The 21217-nt window shown below is 39.4% G+C and overlaps 1 protein-coding gene across 1 annotated transcript in view; it reads left to right on the forward strand.

Annotated features, from left to right (window-relative positions):
• The window catches only part of lrrc8db (leucine rich repeat containing 8 VRAC subunit Db), a 5982-nt gene extending 811 nt beyond the window's left edge, over window positions 1–5171 (forward strand). The window contains exon 2 of the mRNA XM_068319422.1: window positions 647–5171. Coding sequence (XP_068175523.1) covers window positions 649–3204 — 2556 coding nt within the window. The 5' untranslated portion in view covers window positions 647–648 and the 3' untranslated portion in view covers window positions 3205–5171. The remainder of the gene's footprint in view (window positions 1–646) is intronic.
• The last annotated feature ends 16046 nt before the right edge of the window (window positions 5172–21217 follow it).

The raw sequence follows: 21217 nt of genomic DNA on the forward strand, positions 1-21217 counted from the left end.
TACTGTGTCCCAGACCTCGATGACTGTACCCTGCAAATCCATAATAATCTGACAAGCCTCCTTTATGCTTGGGATATGTGGCCTGGCCTAAAATCATAGGACATAACCAACTGACCTTGCAGGCCTTGTTGTCCTGTAACACACAACCCATTGTGTAGTAAATTCAGGAAAAGAGTGATGAGTGATGGGGCCTGTAAATAGCAATCACAGTTAATGTCAGTTTCTGTACATTTTGAAGCTATGTTTAATTATTAATTTTTATTATTGTGTTTATCATGATGGTATTTTTGTTACTATATATTTGAGCGGAAAGCGTCAACTCAGTAATTCAGTCTGATATGACGATTGCAGGAGTGTAATGGCGTCCATGTGTATGAAGGTGTCTTTTGAGAATTCTTTATGTCTCAGGAAAGAATATTTGGATCTTTTGAAATAAACCCAGGAATATTAACAGGGTTTGTATCTGAATGTGTACGATTTGATCTACCAGTACTTAAAAATAAGAATTTACCATATTTAAATGACTTACAAATAAAATGAGCTTACTAGATCAGGATTCATATTTTAAATAGGGTTTGTTGTTTTGACTTACACTCTTATAAGTAGCATATTCAACCTCAATTTGAATTTATCTTCTCTGTTTCAGGGATGTTCTCCCTCACAGAAGTAGCATCCCTGAACGATATTCAGCCAACCTATCGCATCCTGAAGCCATGGTGGGATGTGTTCATGGATTATCTTGGTATCGTCATGTTGATGTTGGCAATATTCTCTGGAACGATGCAGTTAACCAGGGATCAAGTGGTATGTCTTCCAATTCTGGAAAAAACTTCAGAGGGAACTGGGGACTTCTTCGGATCCCAGCCACCAGAGACAGTTGATAGTTTATGGAACAAAGAAAGTGCGATCGGGGAGCAAGCTGCACCGTTAATGGCTAGAAGACCTCCAGATAGCGTCTCACCTACAGTTCACTTCTCACAGTCGAGTGTTTTTGGGCAACCTCAGCCCACAGGAGTCAGGACAAAGCTGGATTTTCAGCAATACGTTTTTGTAAACCAGATGTGCTACCATGTTGCTCTACCGTGGTATTCAAAATATTTCCCATATCTCGCTCTAATCCACACCATTGTATTGATGGTTAGTAGCAACTTCTGGTTCAAGTACCCAAAGACAAGCTCTAAAATAGAACATTTTGTTTCCATACTTGGAAAATGTTTTGAATCACCGTGGACAACTAAAGCACTGTCAGAGACTGCATGTGAAGACTCGGAGGAGAACAAGCAGCGGCTGACTGGTGCCTCCTTCCTCCTGAAGCATCTGTCCACATGCAGTGAAGACGGAAGTCCAAACCAGTCTGCTCCAATGCTAAATAAGTCTGGGGTCACATTTTCTGTTGAAAAGCTTGTTAGTGAAATTCCCTCCATGACAATACTGGACAAAAAAGATGGCGAGCAGGCAAAAGCGCTGTTTGAAAAAGTCCGGAAATTCCGTACCCATGTGGAAGACAGTGACTTAATTTACAGACTGTATGCCATTCAGACAGTCATTAAAACAGTCAAGTTCATTTTGATCCTCTGCTACACAATGACATTTGTTGCTTCGATAGATTTTGACCATGTGTGTGAGCCTGAAATAAAACATTTGACAGGATACGCCAAGTTTCATTGTACACACAATATGGCCTTCATGCTAAAGAAACTCCTTGTTAGTTATATTGCTATCATATGTGTTTATGGCATAATCTGCATATACACACTGTTCTGGCTTTTTCGACGCCCACTTAAGGAATATTCTTTTGAAAAAGTCAGAGAGGAGAGCAGCTTCAGTGACATTCCAGATGTTAAGAATGACTTTGCTTTTCTCCTCCACATGGTGGATCAGTATGACCAGCTTTATTCAAAACGTTTTGGAGTCTTTCTGTCTGAGGTGAGTGAAAACAAACTTCGAGAGATCAGCCTGAACAATGAGTGGACTTTTGAGAAATTGCGGCAGCATGTGACGCGCAATGCTCAAGATAAGCTGGAACTCCACCTTTTCATGCTGTCCGGAGTTCCAGATGCTGTGTTTGATCTGACTGATTTGGAAATCCTCAAACTAGAATTAATCCCAGAAGCCAGAATAACGACAAAAATCTCACAAATGATAAATCTTCAGGAGCTGCATTTCTATCACTGTCCGGCCAAAGTTGAACAGACTGCTTTCATTTTTCTTCGTGATCACCTCCGGTGCCTTCATGTCAAGTTCACTGACGTTGCTGAGATCCCTAGCTGGGTTTATATGTTGAAAAATTTAAGGGAATTGTACTTGATTGGTAACCTGAACTCAGAAAACAATAAAATGATCGGCCTTGAGTCTCTGCGAGACCTGAGGCACTTAACGTGTCTGCATCTCAAAAGCAACCTCTCCAAGATTCCAACAAACATTACAGATCTGTCTCCACATCTGATCAAGCTGGTTATTCACAATGACGGTACAAAGCTCTTAGTACTGAATAGCTTGAAGAAGATAATGAATCTTGCTGAGCTGGAGCTTCTTAACTGTGAGCTGGAAAGAATTCCTCATGCCATCTTCAGTTTGACCAACCTTCAAGAGTTGGATTTAAAATCTAACAATATTCGTACGATCGAGGAGATCATTAGCTTTCAGCATCTCAGGAGACTGACTTGTCTCAAACTTTGGCATAATAAGATTATTTCTCTTCCGCTGTCAATTAGTCATGTCAAAAACCTTGAGTCACTCTATCTCTCACACAACAAGCTGGAGTCCTTACCCTCATCATTATTCAGCCTCCTCAAGCTGAGGTATATTGATGTTAGTCATAACTCAATAGTTGTAATACCACTAGAGATAGGCTTTCTACAGAACCTCCAACATTTTGCCATTACCAGCAATAAAGTTGAGGTAGTTCCCAAACAACTTTTCAAGTGTGCAAAGCTGAGGACCTTATGTCTTGGTCACAACTGTATATCCTCCATTCCGGAGAAAATTGGTCAACTCTCCCAGTTAACGCATCTGGAAGTGAAAGGAAACTGTCTGGACCGTCTTCCAGTTCAGCTCGGTCAGTGCTGTCTCCTCAGCAGGAGCTGCCTGGTTGTGGAAGATCATCTCTTTGACTCGCTCCCCATGGAGGTCAAAGAGAACATCAATCCAGAGTCTAGTGTGTCTTTTACAAATGGGTGTAAATGTGTGAGTGATGGGCGGTAGTCACATCCTGTACGGCGTTAGACGTCAGCTTTGGTGCAGAGATGTCATTTTTTAAATTAGTCACTCAAAGCACTAGATCGATTTAGAAATGATACGGTTCATGATGTTGTAATAGTTAATAAATTGAACAAAATGCTGAAGGTTGGTACCACAGGAGCAGATAGAGAATTCTTTTTTAATTTTAAATTAAATCATTGCGGTATATGATTATTTATGTATGTATGTATGTATGTATGTATGTATGTATTTTTATTTATTTACGTGAATGACAGTGAATGGTATCAGTTCTTTTCCATTGCTTATATTTTTTGCCTTTTATATTGTGTCCATGTCATTTTGTATTATTTTAAATTATTCAACTTTTTAGATGTGATTTTATTTTACTTCATTTACATCAGCTAAAAGTTTTTTTGACTTTTGAAAATCTTGCTTAAATATATAATGCATCTCAAGTCCTGTAATAGTGTCTGACCATGCAGCATTCGTTTTGCTTGAATGCACAATGTTTTGTGTGTATTGAAAGATCCCACACCTCCACTAAGGCTGCACAAAAGTTCCTCTATATTTGAATCCAGCCAACCTCACTGTAATATAATCTTCACCTTAATATCCACACAAAATTTATTGATCATGTCTGAACTTTCTGACATATTCTGCCCACTAATTAATATCAACTGATTATTTAATAAAAACAAAACCTCCTTGGTGGTGGTCATGACGACAGGATTTGACATGCTGACATTGTCATTACATAACCTGTGATGTTATGTAATGTTATATTGTGATAATATGAGCAAGGCAATTTATTGATATTTCTTTTTTGGCAAACTTCTTGTGTTAGTTGCAGACAGATTACTGCCATCTACTGGCAGGGTGATTGATCAAATCACAAAATATCAGTTACTGTCCAAAATCTTGCATGTATACAAATAAAAAATAATTATTTTTTTTTCAAAATCAAAATTATTAAAATATTTTTTTAAATATACAACCAATACTCAACACCATCAACATTACAAAATTATAGGTAAATCAAAGCAAATCTATTTCAGTCTGTCATGACAGATACTGAGGGTTTAAAAAAAATAAATTGTGTGTTATATTTATCCTTTTTAAAATGTTTTTATTTAAAATAATTTTACCTTCCATTTGTGACCTCGAGTGATGTGCTTTAATTCAAGCCAACTACATCAGAGTAACTACTAAGTGTGTTGTAACATACAGTAGGTATTGTTACTGCTGCTGCTTCTTAGATTGAGAATGAGTTCTCTACCACTAAAGTATAGAGCATAAACACACACACAGTCATGCAGCCATACTTTATAATTACCATTAGCTGTATGCATTCTATTTTGAGTATACTTAGAATAATAACTAAACACGGAAATGTTTCCCATCTTATCTATCTATTTTAAATAAGACAGCACCATTCCTTTTTTTTTAAACAACTGGTGTTTTTTTGAAGGCAGCAGATTCTTTAATTCCTTGTGTGCAGCCAATCCAGTGTATTTTGTATTAGTTGTACTTCACCTTCATACTTTCTTTATGTGAACATACATTGGTAATGTATATTGTGCTATTTGTGTGTTTGTTTTATCTCTTTATGTACCTGTTCCCTGCAGAGACCGAAAAATGCCCGAATAAATAAAGGAATAAGTAGAAAGTCAAGCTAGAATAGCTTTTCTGCTTGGAACCTATTCTCAGTGTTAAGGATCTTTCTGACAGCTCAGAGAACTCGTTTAGAGGTCAACACATTTATTAGACAGTGTCTCCCTCTCGTGGCTCAAAAAATGTGTGCGGAAAAAAAAATCTTAAGTCAGATTTCTCCCTAGATAGAGTCAGTATACAGTAATTTGTGTCATTTGTGAAAATTTAGTTACATAGAGGGTACCTCATGTTTTATGATCATGTTCAAGTAAACTAATGCAGAGTAGGATGAGTCAATAAAGTCACAATGGAATTTATTAAAAGGATATTAAATCAATCAATTGTCATTTCATTTCACTATTTAAGTTGCAGAAAAAGACAGAACAGCTCTATAGAACCTAAACCATAAAAAAATCACTAAACAGCACATTAAAACTCATTTTTCAAAAAACCTGAACCTCCAAGATTCTTTTGTAAATTAATTATGGATGAACAAAATCAGAATCTAACGTTTCTATTTTGAATCTAGATTTGACTACCAGAGTAAACAGCAGTTGCTTTTTTGCCTCTACCACCTTGTCTGAGTTGTGGCCCACCTCCTGAGTTTAGTCTCCAGTCCCGTCTGACTGCACAGGATGTAGCTGTAGATAATGGATGGATATCCGGTACAAGTAAAGAGACAAAGGAATGCAGCATCATATATTTAGAAATGAATCATCAAAGCAAATACCGCTTGATTTTAACTCACTGTCTTGAGTAATTATGAGCAGTACTTGAGCAGACGGGAGGAAGACTAACCAACAGAAGGAATTTTGGTCTGATTTATGTTCAGCTACTTAAACTCCCATGTCTAAATGATGTATTTATGTTATGTCACACTTTTTAAAGTAACAGTTATAGAATCAAAAGCATGCCACCTGCTGGTGGTTTGTAGTCATGTAGCTCAGCCACTTCTCCTCTGTATATTAACTATTATTCTCATTTATAACATTCGAATGACAGACACCAGCCTCCATTGAATTTCCTCACATATTTACTGTTAAAATGTGTTTTTAATGCAGATGTTGTTGTGTTTGTAAGTCTTCATTTACAATGATAGAATGCTAACAATGATTGCCTCTCATGCTGCTTCAGCCAAGCTTTTCTGGGCAACATGCACAAATGCTCTAAAGTAAACACACCTCGTCTATCATTGAAGCAAACTTGACTCTGGTGATTTTGACATTTACCTCTTCAGCCCTGGGTCCGCAGGAACAAAAGCATGATGTCATGACAACTGTGGATGAGCGGCAGAGAGGGAGACAGCGTGACCATAAACTGGCCTGACACCGTGGTCGTTAGAAGTCTGCCATCAGGTGGATGGAGTAAACACACCGCCTGCAGTCCAGCCTTCATTACTTCCTTGGAATCGAGCAGTAGCCCCAGCACTCGTCACAAACATTTCCCTCTTGCAGGACTACATTGGCAGCCACATTTGTGTGAAGTGGTCATCACAGCCATCAACCCACTGGGCAACCTGAGGACAGAACTCATAGCAAGTCAATCTAGAAGCTTGACTGCTCCACAATCTGTGCGTCTCAGTTTTACAGAGCATTGGGTTTGACACATCAGCCGAGGCGACGAGTTATTGCTCTAACGACCTGCTGTGTTTTTGGCGCCTCCTGGTTTGTCCTTGGCAGGAAACATATTTTTAACAAATGTAAGTATTTATCGAGCATAATAAGCACTCGTAAGCACCGATTCAACAGCAAGAGGAATTCATCTGAGTTTGTGCTGCTGTTGCCAATTTATTGTCGTCCTGGTGTCTCTGATAATAAGACATAAGCATTTAAATTGAGTAGGTATGGTTGTGCTGGGAATTTTGGTTGTACGTGTGGCCTGCTCCTCTGCTGATGCCTCAAGGAGAATGGATCGTCAGCGGCAGCACTTTGTGAGCACTTGCACAGCTGATGAGCTGTAATTATGTTTTAATTATTTCTGTAGGGCATCATTCTCTCCCGACACGAAGCCCAACCCCACCCCCACCAAATCCTTGCAAATGAAGACATTCTGTATTTTGAAAACATGTGATGATGAAACTCTCTTCAGCGAAGTCCATTAATTACTGCACAGCCTCGTGTCAGCACCCATGGACGGCAGCTTTGATGCCTGCTGGCCAGGATGATAATCAAGGCCACAGATCGCATGCGGTTGGCTATAATTGGGACAAGTTGGTTAAAAAAGGGCACCACATGACTTTGACGGCTGTTTCCCACAGCCACTACTCTGAGACGTCGACCCCACCCTCCCCCATCTTGTGCCCACGGGTAAGGAAGCCTTGTCACTTATTAAGCAGGCTGTTACCACGAAGTGACAGATGTCCCGATGTGATCTGTCTGCATCTTTGGCCTCCATCTGTCTTGTTAGTACAAACTTGCGGATGGTGTGACAAGAGCTGTTGTTTCATAAGATATACTAAATGCATTGGAAGCACTTGTTTCTCGCAGATGAAACAATCTCCCCTGGCTATCCTGTAGAGATTGGACTGCTCTCCTTTTTCATTCCTTGTTTCCCAAGATTCTTATGCCTCCTCCACTTCTTCTATAGGCCCTGATATTTAAGGTGTGGTGCTACTGAACCATGTCTGAATCCTCATTTTTGCTCTGCTTTGCTCCCTGCTTGGCAGAGAAAGATTAGGGTGCTCGGGTCCTGAGATGCGTATCCCACCCTCATGCCGGTCCTCACACCCTCCCTCTCTTTGCCCATCCTTGGAGATTCAAATCCTTTTAGCTTCTTCCTCAGGTAAAATTGCCAAGGACCTTGTGAGCCCTGGGTTCCCCTGGAGGTAAAATCTATAATGGAGTTTTTCATTTGAGCAAGAACAGCCTTGAAAATGGACTTCTTTAACCAGGTAGCTGCCTCACAGAAGGTCAACAGTACTCCAGGTGGACATAACATGCCACAGCTGTGATAGAAAAAGGCAAAACAAAGGAACAGTTTTATTCCAAAGAAAGTGACCTGCTGAAAATAAAAATATCAAAGTGATGTGTTGTTTTTTGAGCTGAAATATTGGCTTCACTCACAGTATCCGCACCAGGTTATACATATATCCCTGGAGGAAGACAATTATTTCATTAAGGCTGATTTCTTTCATGTAATTACGAAGATACGTAAAATAAAAATGACTCCTACTGACTTCAGTTGGCAAGAAACTGTTTAGTTTGCACAGCGGTTTTTTTTTTTTTTGCCACCTTGATTAAAAGATAGAGGGCACCAAAGCATCAGTTTTGTAAAGATGGATGCTACAACATCATCACTGGGGATCCGAGGTGCTTTGTGTATTTAGTGTTCAATATGTTCTGTACTTTAACACCAAACCTAACCATCACCAGAGACTTATGACCAGAATTGGATTTAAAGAAAAACCCCCCCCAATGTATTTCATGAAAAATAATGCTACCCTGTAGAATAAATGTAATAATTACAATAAACAGATGTATTATTATTATTATTATTATTATTATTATTATTATTATTATTATTATTATTATTATTATTATTATTATTATTATTATTATTATTATTATTATCATTATTATTATTATTATTATTATTAATAATAATAATAATAATAATAATAATAATAATAATTGTATTATTATTAAATTATTGCATTTTTATTATTATGAACAATAAATGTATTAATAAAAGCGTCATTGCAGCAGCAGTTACAGTACTGTTAATGGTGATACTATTTTGACAGATTTGAAAAGGTGCACTTGACTAAGAATCAAATTAACATACAGTAGGCTTCATAACAACAGATGTTATAGGCTGCTCCATGACTGACAGTGAAATTTCACACAAATATGCTTCATTACCACTGTATTGATGTACCCTCTGCTGACTCTCAATTATTCATCAACCACTCAAAAAAATTGTTTGCTCTGCCTCAATTTGTGCTCCGTATCAAAACAGAAATCACATCCCTGCTGCAGACATAATCTTAGTTAATCAGCATCATTTAATGCACTTAGCAGCAGTGTTTCAAATTCAAATGAAACACTTGTGGAAAAAGCAGTCGCCGTCTGCCCTAGTTCTCATTGATGGTGGGTTTGTCAAAATGATGCAATTGGTCATTACCTCACATCAGACGCCTCGGAGACATAATTCTGCCTGACAGTTGGATTCTAGCTTTGACAGCCTCAAACTTGTTGAGTTTTCTCTAAATACTTGCCATTGGAATGAGTTAAACATCCCCCGGAGGCACCGTAGAGTTTTCCTTTTGAACAAACACCCGAGGGATGCCAAGCTGGGACTGCATGAGGAACTGGAGGTCTTACAGAGAGGGCTGTTTGGGTTTATCTAATGGTACAATGGGTAATTTCTTCTGCCACTGCAGAGGGAGTGGAATAAGAGAGGGATGAAAAGAGAAAAGCGAGTATGTTTAAGAGAGAATCTTTATCTAGGCTTAATATCCCATGCTCAAGCAGAGTGGAGGATTTTTTTGTTGTACAGATCTCTTTTGTCAGATCCTACCTACCCATGGAAGACCCAGGGGCACTCGAAGAACATACGCATCACCTAGATTTGCCTTCCAGCCCACTTCTCTCCAGCGATTGCACCCTTTCCCCGCTGGCTTCTTTGTGTAGAGGAGCATTTTAGAAATCAAATCTCAGTTTGTCAGAGTAAAATTGAAGCAGACTTCAATTTGAATTGAATTACTTTTACATAATTGTTCTGAGCAAGGAAATGCGCTCTTCTCATGTGCTTTGCCTGCTGTGATGCCAAACAGGGCTGAATGGAAGCCATTCTGCAGAATACCACAAGTGGCTGCAACACAGAGAATCCAAGTTTAATCAGAAAGCCAGAATTTTAAATTGGAAGTCGTCCTGCCAGTGTTAGACCTTCTAATTGTCTCTTCTCCAAAACTCCGAGAACCCCGAGACCTCGATCAGAGTGTAGCTGGTCTCTGAACGCCATGCCACTGTGCAAGGGAGAATACAGGCAGGTGCAGCAGTCATCATTGTCAAAAAGGAGTGCGGAACACTGCTGGGACAAAGGAAGGTACTGGTGAAAACATTAGGTGAGTGGAACAAGCTGAGGTGAAGATGGGGGGAGGGAGAAGATGGGAGGTTGGTTGAAGGGAGTCCCAAAGCTCCCTGCCAGTGATGACCAGAGTGTCCATCAGTGAGGTCTCACGGGTGCCCACTGAAACAGCAGCGCTGGCAGAACTAAAAAACACCCACCCTGGGAAAGTGCTTTTTCTCCCGCCAGACGCCAAGTGATGGATTGGGCTGGCCAGTGCACACAATGCATTTGTGAAAAGAAACAAGGGGGGGGGAAGGTCTGTCAGAAAAACACTTCCACTTTACTCCTAGAATGCACTAAAATATTTAAGGGTTCGATATTTATTTTATTATTCCACACATCGGATGTGAGAATGGACAAACACACAAATGGAAGTCCGCTACAAAAGGTTTAAAGTCCGCTCTGTTTGTGACACGGAGTGGCTGAAGCAAAGACAAAAAAGGGCCTCCATTAATTTTCCACAGGGTTGCCATATTTGCAAACACAAAATCAGAAAGTATCAGTAATTGAAGACCTCATAGAATGATTGCTGGCGGTGGGGGGTAGATTTTCCGCTGAGGTTTTCAACCTGAGTGATGGAAATGCTTCTACAGAGATCTACGCTGCAACCACACCTGGCAACCTCAGGAGTCAACAGTATTGATTGAACCGCCGCATCCTCTCAAATCCATCCCTATTTCCTTTGAAGGTGAAAATCATCCTTGATATCTGCCAACAGCTTACTTACTTAGGGATTTCTTCCTTTCTATCTAGGTTATATTAATTAATGCTTGCTTTTCTTAAATTAGCCCTCCGAGGAGCTATAACTCAAATTCCTGTATTTATGAAAGTAATAGGTTGGGGGAAAAAAATGCTAAACTGAAATAATTATGCAGTCCAACACTTTGCTTTGAGAATAAACTGCAAGAAACCTGATAAAATATGAATGTGCAATGGGTGCAAAGATAGTTAAATATTTACAATCCTGTGTTAGCCCACAACCCCAGTAAAGATGCTAGTCAACTGCAATAATTACGTCTGTGCTAAATTGATTCATGGATTCACAGGGTGCTATACAAGTTCAGAATGCTTCTCCTTTTCTGAATGTACAGCCATTAGAATATGTCTCTTCACCCTCTGGTATTCGCCATACAATCCTGTATCTGTTCTAGTTTTCTACTTGATATAATCAGGCAGGTAGTTGCATCTTAAGCAGCAGCTCACACTGCAGTTAAGAGAAGGCACTGCAGTGAGATGTTGAGCGAGCCCCCTGAGGGACTGATCTTATATCAGGAGACTGTATATTTCTACGCTAAATAGGCTATTCAAACCCACCAATGCCTGAATTATTAAAGACACTGTATGTTTTTCAAAGCCTTGATTTAGCTTTTTTAAGGGAAGGGATGTGTTGGTAGTGGTGTGGCCAGGGGTTGAAGATGGGGGAGGAGTGGGGGTTATCAGATGCTGCATCGCTGCTGTTTTCACCCTCCCACTGTTGGCCTCGTCTGCTAAAATGGCCTTTTACTTTCTGCGGTAAGCACGCTTTTACTGCCTTTGAAGGGTTATTTCTGTTGATGAAAAGGATACGGCGCCTGGGTTAAAGTGAACCTCGGCTATTCACAAGGTTGTTTAATACTTTCCCCTCAGTTTGGCTTATAAATATAACATCAGTAAAGTACACCAGTGGTCTCATGCTGTAGTACAGGCTTCAATAAGTGGCTGAGGTTCAATGAGAGAAGGAAGGATCGAGAGAGATGGATGGGAAAACAGAGAGAGAGGCAGAATGAAAGGAAACAGTTTAGCAGTGGCTCATCCTGTTCCGGACTGGAGTGTGTACTCCAGGTTTGAAGTCATTAACAGTCTTGAATTGGTTCTATCGATGGCTCTCTTGATTCCTACATACAGTACAGAGGCCTCACTTGTTAACATCTTGTATGCTAAACACTTGTATTAGAACTGATCAATCTACTTTGGATGCAAGCATTTCCCATCGCTTTGAAGTGAATGCATTGATTGGTGAGAATATAAGAGAATTAAACAATCTCTTGTCTGAGAGGAGCCAATTGTTATCGTGAGCTGACCTACTCCTCTATTATTAGAGCTCAACAACATGACATACGACATGATCACCGGATTGACATTGTGTTGTAAGAAACATGGTTTGACAGCAAGGACCCTGGAGGACCTGCAATGTTTAAAAAAATTATTTCTTTTGACAGTGTCTGTAAGAAATAACTATATGTTCTACTCTGTAGACAGTCAAAACACCCTTTTAAAATTGATGAAAATATAATCAACATGCTCACTTCCCGGATGACTGAGAGACAGGTGAAATGTCATAGGTCACAGAAGTTTTCCAAAAGAGGGAAGATAGAGAATATTTTTAAAATGTAGAACAACTTATATTAAATCACAGTGCATACATTACAGTACAATACACATAATACAAATTTATTAAAATAAACGTAATAAATATTAGTCTGAATCTAAAGAAATTTGATGGCCATGGGTGGTGACGTGGCTTCTGCCTTTCTCTATTGGTAGAGGTACATGAAGGAGTTATCAGCTAAAGATCCAGGTGTTTCCTGTCATATCAATGGCTTATACAGTACAAACACTGTATAAACCATTTGATCTCAATAACATGATGACATGTAAATGATGTAAATAGAATGCCGGTCGCTCAGTTAGATTTTGTTGCCTTGGTGTTGGACAAAGCATATATTTCAGGTACATGTGCACACAGACATCTGATGTTTCCATATCTGGTCCGAGTCACTTGCATGCATGGTCCTAGAAGGGATTCACATCTGATCCATGCTTTATGAGTGAGAATGGTAGGATTACAGTTCTTATAACTTTTTGCTTCAGAAGAAGAAGAACAATGAGGCTTGTAGTCTAGCATGTCCAACAGCACCAGGTCTAAACCACGAATTAACACTAAAACTGTAGAAGTGTCCACATATTTTTGTCCACATCCTATGATAATTAGTAGACAGTGCTCTCCTTGCCTTAAAAGTCTTCCCATTGCGTTCACAGGCAGATGCCGAACATCTCGACTGTGATATAGAGCCTGGCAAGTGGTGTTAAAACTAACAGATCCTATAGATAAATATATTCAGCTTCCACCAGCAGCACCTCTGCTCCATGTTCCCTGTGTTTTAGTACCGGCTAGAAAGGAGGGATGCTGGTTATGGATACAATTCCAGGTGGAATATTGCTGATGCATTGCCCACCAAACAGATGTCTCTCTTGAATTTGTTACCTCAGGATCCTCCCTGAATATAAAGTCAGGGGAAACATACAAGTTGTGCTAAAGTGTGATTTATTCATCTAGTGTGTGCCTCACACTTCGACAACAACATGGAAATCAATGGCGTTCATTCCCTGCTGCTGTCGTTGTCATCACAACACAACGAGGAATTAAATGACCATTAATGTCTCATCCAATGAGCAATATTTGTGCTGAAAATATGGCATGATGAGGTGGTCTCCTCCATTCCATCATGTTTACATCATTTCCTCCCTTTAAGTGGGAGGGCTTGATAAAGATGGAACTCATGATATCCGTTGTATCACCCCCTCCCCTCCTCTTCCTCCTCCTGAAACTGGCCAAACGGCCCAGCCTCTCTTTATTGACAAGGGAACGCTTGACAAAGCAGGGTAATTAAAGCAATAGCGCTGTTGTCTTTTATTGATAAAGATTGGATTGGATGCACCTCTCTGTGGTGTGTCAGCAGCAGAGAGCGTCTGTCCCCTGGATCCCTCATTCGCCTTTCATCTTCCCCACTCAGCCATGAAAAATTCATCCAAGACCTCCAGAAATATTTATTGTAAAATCTTAGGGAGAAGTGGTAGCACTGAAAAATTGATGGCCTTATTCGCCTCCAACAGCTGTGGACCCCTTAATTAATTTGATTGCTCACATTACACAATAAATTCATTTATACAATATTTATCTGTCCTCTTCCTCAACTTGCTCTAATCAAACAGACATGCATACAAATCTAGTGTTTTTATCCTGGTTTCACATGAAGCACAGTGCATGTTTCTGTGTTAGCCTGGTTGTACACAGGCTAACAGAGAAATACACACGCACACACACACACACACACACACACACACACACACACACACACACACACACACACACACACACACACACACACACACACACACACACACACACACATATTAATGCAGCGCTTTCTCTATAATATACTAACAAGTAATATTTCTTCTTGGAATTTTGATTTGAACCATTAGTTTCTAGTAGGATTTTTCACTATTTTGAGGCTAAATTTAAATGTGGGGATGCACAATAATCCTATTTACAATAGGATTAGTTCCACATGTGCAGAACAGCTTTGTTACACTATCGATTTGTTAGCATGCTAGCTTTTTTTTAATCATTAAATACAGGCAGCTGAGGATCATGGGAATTCATTTTCAATTATGAAGTCCTTTGACCCGATGCTGATGTACAATCCGTAGGCTTATTCTCTGGGTATTGTGAATATCTGCACAACATTTCTTGGCAATTACCTAGTTAGTTTCATGTCATTTGAAACCAACTGACCAATGATGGACCAACACTTGTTCCATGGCGAAGATGTTTCATGAAGATGATAACAGTTGTTTAATATTTAAACACACATTTTGACGGACTGACAGATGAATTGTGATAATGACCGTCTGTGCTGTGTGCTACTTTCGACTGGGATGTGCATTATTTTACAGTGTTTGATGTGTATTTTTCGCCTTTCACATGTAAAGCTTGACATGCATCAGTAGGGCTGCTGTTCATAATGATGACTGGTGACAGTCATGCTGCTTTGTTAGCGCTCAAATGTGTCATCATAGCTAATTTATAGCTGACATGTGCTGCAGGACAACCTTTTCATCTAGCATTTTAGACTGCTGGCCTTGTATCTCCAGCACCAAGCAGTAAAGAAAACAACTCTTCCAAAACTGGGAATAATAATGATTTAAAGCACGGCTCCGAATACCTCAGAAGTGATTTGAAATCTCTTTCTAGGCTCTAATTCTTCTGCTTCTTTAAGCTGCAGTGTTTTGCCTGAAACTGGGATTTGGGCACATATAAACAAAATTTTACCCTTCAAGATGAGGTTTGTTATTTTCTTCTACGCATTCATATGAGCAGCAGACAATCTGTAGGAAACCTTGGCAGTTAACAGCTTGATTTGACAGGTGTCTTCCTGTACTATGTAATCACAGTGTGAAGAACCATGCTGTGCAAAACAGACAACAGTTTTCATAATGATGGAATATCTACAGTGTGCAGACTTAAAACGAGGACTCTTGAGGAGGTTTCAGATGTACTTTTGAATTGCATTTTCAAGTCAATGGCAGCAATACAAGAAGTAACACCTCTAAAAGCTGAATTTATTGTTAGTGAAGTTGAGTCAATGTGAGATAATAGAGCCTATGAGACAATTCATTACCTGTGGACTCGGGTATTCAGTCTTGCTGCCCACTGAGATTTGGTACCGGTCCAGTCCTGCACCAGATGTGAGCTTGAGATGACTGCTGGGTCAGGGTTAATGGCTATAGCATAGTATCATGTTCTGCCCTGTTGAAGGCCACCATCTCAATCTGCCAAAAGAGCTCAGAGGTCAGTGGGGACATTAGTCTCAGCCCTATTCTTCATTAGCCTTGCTAATTACAGGGCTCCTCTACGGGGATAGCAGCTCATGGCTGGGATGAGCGCTGCAACCCTCTGCCTCCTGTCTTTACTTTACCCCACCATGGGCCTTACCATATGCTGTGCTCCAGTTAACTACTGCAGTAGAGATGACTTTTCTTGACTCAGTGTTTCTCTGTCCAGTTTAGACATACATCAATTCAACACATATCCGCACTCAACATCCTTCGCTGAATGATGCTCTCTGACATGCAGCCCTAGAAATGTGTGGACTGATGGGGTCTATTTTCTGCCATGAGAAAGCTCCCTTATGGGTTCTTTGCACTGCTATTGATGGAGGGGTGGCCTGTGACATTGCCTTTGGCCTCTATCGCCTATTGTTGTTATGTGTAGGACAGGCTTTCTAGCAGTGGTGGTGCTCTGAGAAGTGCTGCTGCCTGCTGTGTGAGGTGTCAGAATGATGATTGCTTCCTGACCTTGGTCAGTTCTCCATTACATCCATGATGGAACCTGCACTTCCCTTACCAAGTGGTAAGAGGTGACTGGCTGTATGTCTTTGCCTTTGATTACATGTAGTTGCTGGCATTTGATCCAAACCTCTGCTACCTCCCATCATTGCTCAGGAAGTAGGTGTCTTCATGAAATCATATGTCATCAGGTCTTTGATTTGACTTAAAACTCAAAGCAATCCTGTGACCCCAGCATTGACGACCCACCCCACAATAATGCCAACACTCCTTTACTGTGAGTTCATAAAGACTACCAAAATGTCACTTGGTTTTTATTTCATCACCTAGGCTAAAGTATTTAGAGAAAATGTGTACAATAGTTCTAACTATGTGCCTCAACTTCACTATGAATTATATTGTGGGTCTTTACCGTATACCAGCTCTTATCAAATAGTGGGCGTGGTGTGATGCCAGGGGGGTGTCACCTAAAGACATTACACCCCAATCACGCTGATCAGCCGCTGGAGTTTTGTTAGCGAAATTGTGCCGAATATTGCCTACAATCATTCCATCCTGTGAATGCTACTTCAGTAAACCAGGGAGCTCTGTTATCATCATATAAGGTGGCGTACCAAATTGCTCAGTGCAAATAACCCTCACTATAGCAGAGGAGCTGAAACACTGAGCAGGAGCTGCGAGTTCAGTTTCAAGCTTCAAACCTGAAAAGCTGTGCACTGCCTAAACAAGCTCATTGTAGCCGTTAATCCTGACTTCCTCTTTTTAATTAAAAAAAAAAAAAAAAAAAATAGAAATTGTTTTATTCATTTTTGTTTTGTTGGTTTAAGTGTTTTATAATTGTGCTCCTCAGTTAATGTCGTTGAACTGAATTTGAATTTATGATCATGTCATTATTTTATTTATTTTTATTTGTCAGTATCAAATTGTGTAATAAATTGGTCAAAAACAAGTTTTTTTTAAATTTAGGCAAACTGATGCACTGAAAATCTTTTCTGTCATAGAGTAAAAATACTATTATTAAAATTATTCTTTGTTATAAATTGTTAAATTGTTATAAATATTTATTTTTTTCTTTTTGTTTTCTTTAATGTTAATAAGGATACAATGTTATGCAGAAGTGTACCTATCTGTCATTCTTAAAAAAATAACAGTTTAAGAAATAAAGTAATATACTTTAATTCATATATTTAAATTTAATACTTATATTATATATATATATATATATATATATATATATATATATATATATATATATATATATATATATATATATATATATATATATATATATATATATATATATATATATATATATATTTAATTCAAGAACCTTCTCCACACACATTTTTTGTAAGCTGTATTTCGTGTTACTGAAATTTAGCCGTGCATCACCCATGGAAACAATTGCATTCATTGCGGTACAAATGTTCCGATTTTTGCTGGTTTTCGCTTGGCTTCTTCTGCATCTTCTGCTGTACTGTCCACAGTAACATCTGTGTCTTTCTTTTGATTAATTTTGATTGTTTTTTATTCAGGAAAGCACTCATTGTCACTTGGGTTTCCTCCAACCTTTGGGTGTTTTTCAGTGGCATGGAGGTAATGTGAGACTAACACATACACTCCTACGGTCAATTTGGGACCGGCCAGTTAACCTGAAGCACATGCTTTTGGGGGTGGGAGGAAGCCGGAGAACCCGGAGAGAACCCACTCAGACACGGGGAGAACATGCAAACTCTGCATAAAGTTGCTGTGCGGCGACAGCGCTATCCAGCGGCAGTTTTCCAGTGTACTGTAACACGATTACCTGATAAATAAGTACTATGCCCATGTCATGTAAGCCAACTGTGTTGAACATGCATATTATCAAAATCTGTTGAAAAGGAATTACAGCACACTGAAATGCAATAAATTCTCCTTTGCAAGTAATGCGAACGTACCAACAGGTTAACAGGTGGAGTCATGAAAAAATTAATTTCCTGGACTTACTTGATAGTCCAACATCCTACTGATGTCCAAAAATGAATTTTTTGGGGGGGATTTGATTGAATAATCATTGCTTGAACAATATGCTGTGATGGGGCGGCAGGTCAGTTTCCAGTGCTCTCTGTGTGTGTGTGTGTGTGTGTGTGTGTGTGTGTGTGTATGTCTGTGTGTGTGTATTGTCATCTTTCAGTTGGAAACAAAAGAAAAGACATGAGTGATTATTAAAAAGTGAGAAAGTGGAAATGGGAGCTTCGGGGAAGCACAGAGGTTCCATCCCATAACTTCTCTGTGCAGAGGCCTGTCTGAAAAGACCCATTGATCAGCTTCCAGTCTCTTGTTCAGCACTAACTGCTATCCCTCATACCAAACTGTCACAAAGCCATCAAGATCAAATCCCACTTCTACATGGCAGGCCTGAGAGTGCGTTTCCCTCTGATACTACACAGCCCCAATAGACAGGGGAGCAATAGAAAGAGCCCAGTAGAAAACTAGAACTGCTGCCACATCTTTGGCAACAATTACTGCCTTTTTTGTGACATGGTTTTTGATATGTCACCTTCTGATCTGATGCGGGTTTCTGCTGGTCTCGCCTCAAGGGGTCGGGGGGTAGGCTGTGCTTGCAGAAAAGTCAGAGAGAAAACGAGCACTTTGCATTCAATTGCTCCCCGTCTGGTACTTCTTTCCCTACCGCATCTGAAGACGGGAGCAGACAAACAGATATCCAGAGCAGCTTTCTCTCCTTTTTCATCTCTATTGTCAAGTTAATTTACGATGGAATCTTGCTGGATGCGGGATTCACGTGAGTTATTGATTATTTTCCTCCCGCTCACAGAGCCATCATCCCCAGCCTTGATGGAACAATGAGGGAGGGTGGGGCCCCAGAGGAGAGGCATGTACAACTCTGTACACACCACTTTACACTTGTATTCACTGCCGGGAACATACAGCAGAATTCAATTTACACTGCTTTTAGACAAATGTAAACATACCACGTGCAATGTGCAAGTTTAAATCTCACCAGTCCGGGGTCATAAGACACAAGTAGGCAGGATGGCAGACTGACTTCCACTAAAGGATGTTTAAATTGAAAGGAATGTTTTATAAAAACAAAAGCTGTGAAAACACTTTTTAATGGTGGGCCATTTCAAGGGAGAAACAAAAAAAAAAGAATTTGACTGCAACACGCCTACAATAAAACACTTTCAGAAGCAGAGGGGCTCCTCCTTTGATTTGTTGTTAATTTGAAGGGAAGTAAATGAATCTGTTCCCCAGAAAATGACAGACTGTGAGAGCATCCAGGGAAATGAAGCTGAGTTTCAGAGAGAGGGCTGAGGAGGTGTGACCCGTCAGAATGTCAAAAAGCCTGCCTAACTTAGATAATCCGCACGCCTATGAAGTACTCCCTCCTGTGATTAACTAATGAACATGCACAGAGACCGCAATGAAATAGGTCAGAATAATGCTTCGGAGGCAGTTTGATGAGACTTTTGTTCTCTGATGGATAAGAATTCAAGATTATTCTCTAATCTTGCAGTACTTAACATTAATCACACGACTAGCATATAAATACCTGGCAAATACTAATGCCCATTAATTTCATTTTTTACCTCAGAATAACTGAAGCTGATGAAATGTTGACGGAAAAGATATAATCACATCTGTTTAATTCATCTCCTTCAGATGTACAACATCGATATTTTCATCCTGTGACAACCACAGCCACATTTACGCTCCTCAGTCTGAGGTTTACATCAGGGTTTGCCATCAGTTGGCTGAATCGGTTTTATACTTTGTCATCTAAAGGAAATCAAACAGAGGGTTTGTTTCTTTTGATGTGAACAGATTAAACCATCAAAGATTTTAATTGTTTCTAAAACGCTTTCAGATCTTTAGTATTCCCTTTGCTGAGACTGTCTTCCATCTGTCTCTCACACACACATACATACATACACACATACACGCGCACGCGCGCACGCACACACGCGCACACACGCACACACACACACACACACACACACACACACACACACACATACACACACACACACACACACACACTCATAAAGACTATGAAGCTCAGATCATTACTCACCAGTCATTCATTACAGGTTAATACTTTTCTAAGCCAGACAATAGAGCCACACTATACATACTCTAATATGTACATAGAACAGATTAAAAAAAAAGAAACTTTGATTCCTTTCTTGTCTAGTTCACAAGCATCTGATGAGGAGAATGACTATACTTCACAGGAAGTCACAAATCAAATTAAATCTACTTCTGACTGACTAGCTCCAAACAATGATCGGTGTCTGTCTGATTTCAAGAATGTCTTCATCTTCATCGTTATCGGCATTAACATCAGACTAGTGTTTGTCTCCCGCTACATTGCGACAAAAACTACTCAAGTTTTTCCTTTGACATGAAATGAAAAGCTACAAAACTCACATCCCTGCTCTAACCTACCTTAACATTCAGACGGCAGAAGAATCAGCCAGATATCTCCAACATTACACAATACGTGCAGCACCAGATATCAGTGGAACTGTGCCTGTAGACTACACACAGTTTTTAGCATCCTGAATGTAAAATTTAATTGATATTCATGTCCATGTAAAAATTTAAAAAAAATATTAAGAACGTAAATTATTAAGAACAGAAGCACATTTTTTGTATATGATGAAACAAAACAACAACAAAAAAACTTTCTGTAAACCAGTTTCCTTGTGACTTTGTTAATGTGCAGTGCAGGTCAGATCCTTTTTATAGCCCGCGAGACCATAAAAGGTCAAAGTGTTTAAAAATTAATTTGTTCAAAAGTTCGCTTTTACCAAAAACATTTCCCACAATGCAGTGGACGTAACTCTGACAAAATCTTGTTGAACAAAGTTAATGTCTTAACATGTGTTTGATGTTATTTTTCTTTATTCTTATGGATAGTTTGATCCTTGATTGATGGACTTATGTGGGTTTCATAACCTGACAAATTAAAAGGATTTATATTAAAACAAAGCAACAAGCATATGTTTGTATTGTTTGTAACATGAATAAGTAATACATTCAGAGTTATTTAACATTAAGGAGTAGTTACATTTATTTTACATTATTTAGTTACATTTATAAGTTACATCTTTGAGGATAGCCGTTATGCTGATGTGGCCCTCGGTAAAAAATGAGTTTGACACCCCTGACTTACAGCCTG

This window comes from Antennarius striatus, chromosome 7, assembly GCF_040054535.1.
Source record: "Antennarius striatus isolate MH-2024 chromosome 7, ASM4005453v1, whole genome shotgun sequence".
In the NCBI taxonomy this organism is placed as follows: domain Eukaryota; kingdom Metazoa; phylum Chordata; class Actinopteri; order Lophiiformes; family Antennariidae; genus Antennarius; species Antennarius striatus.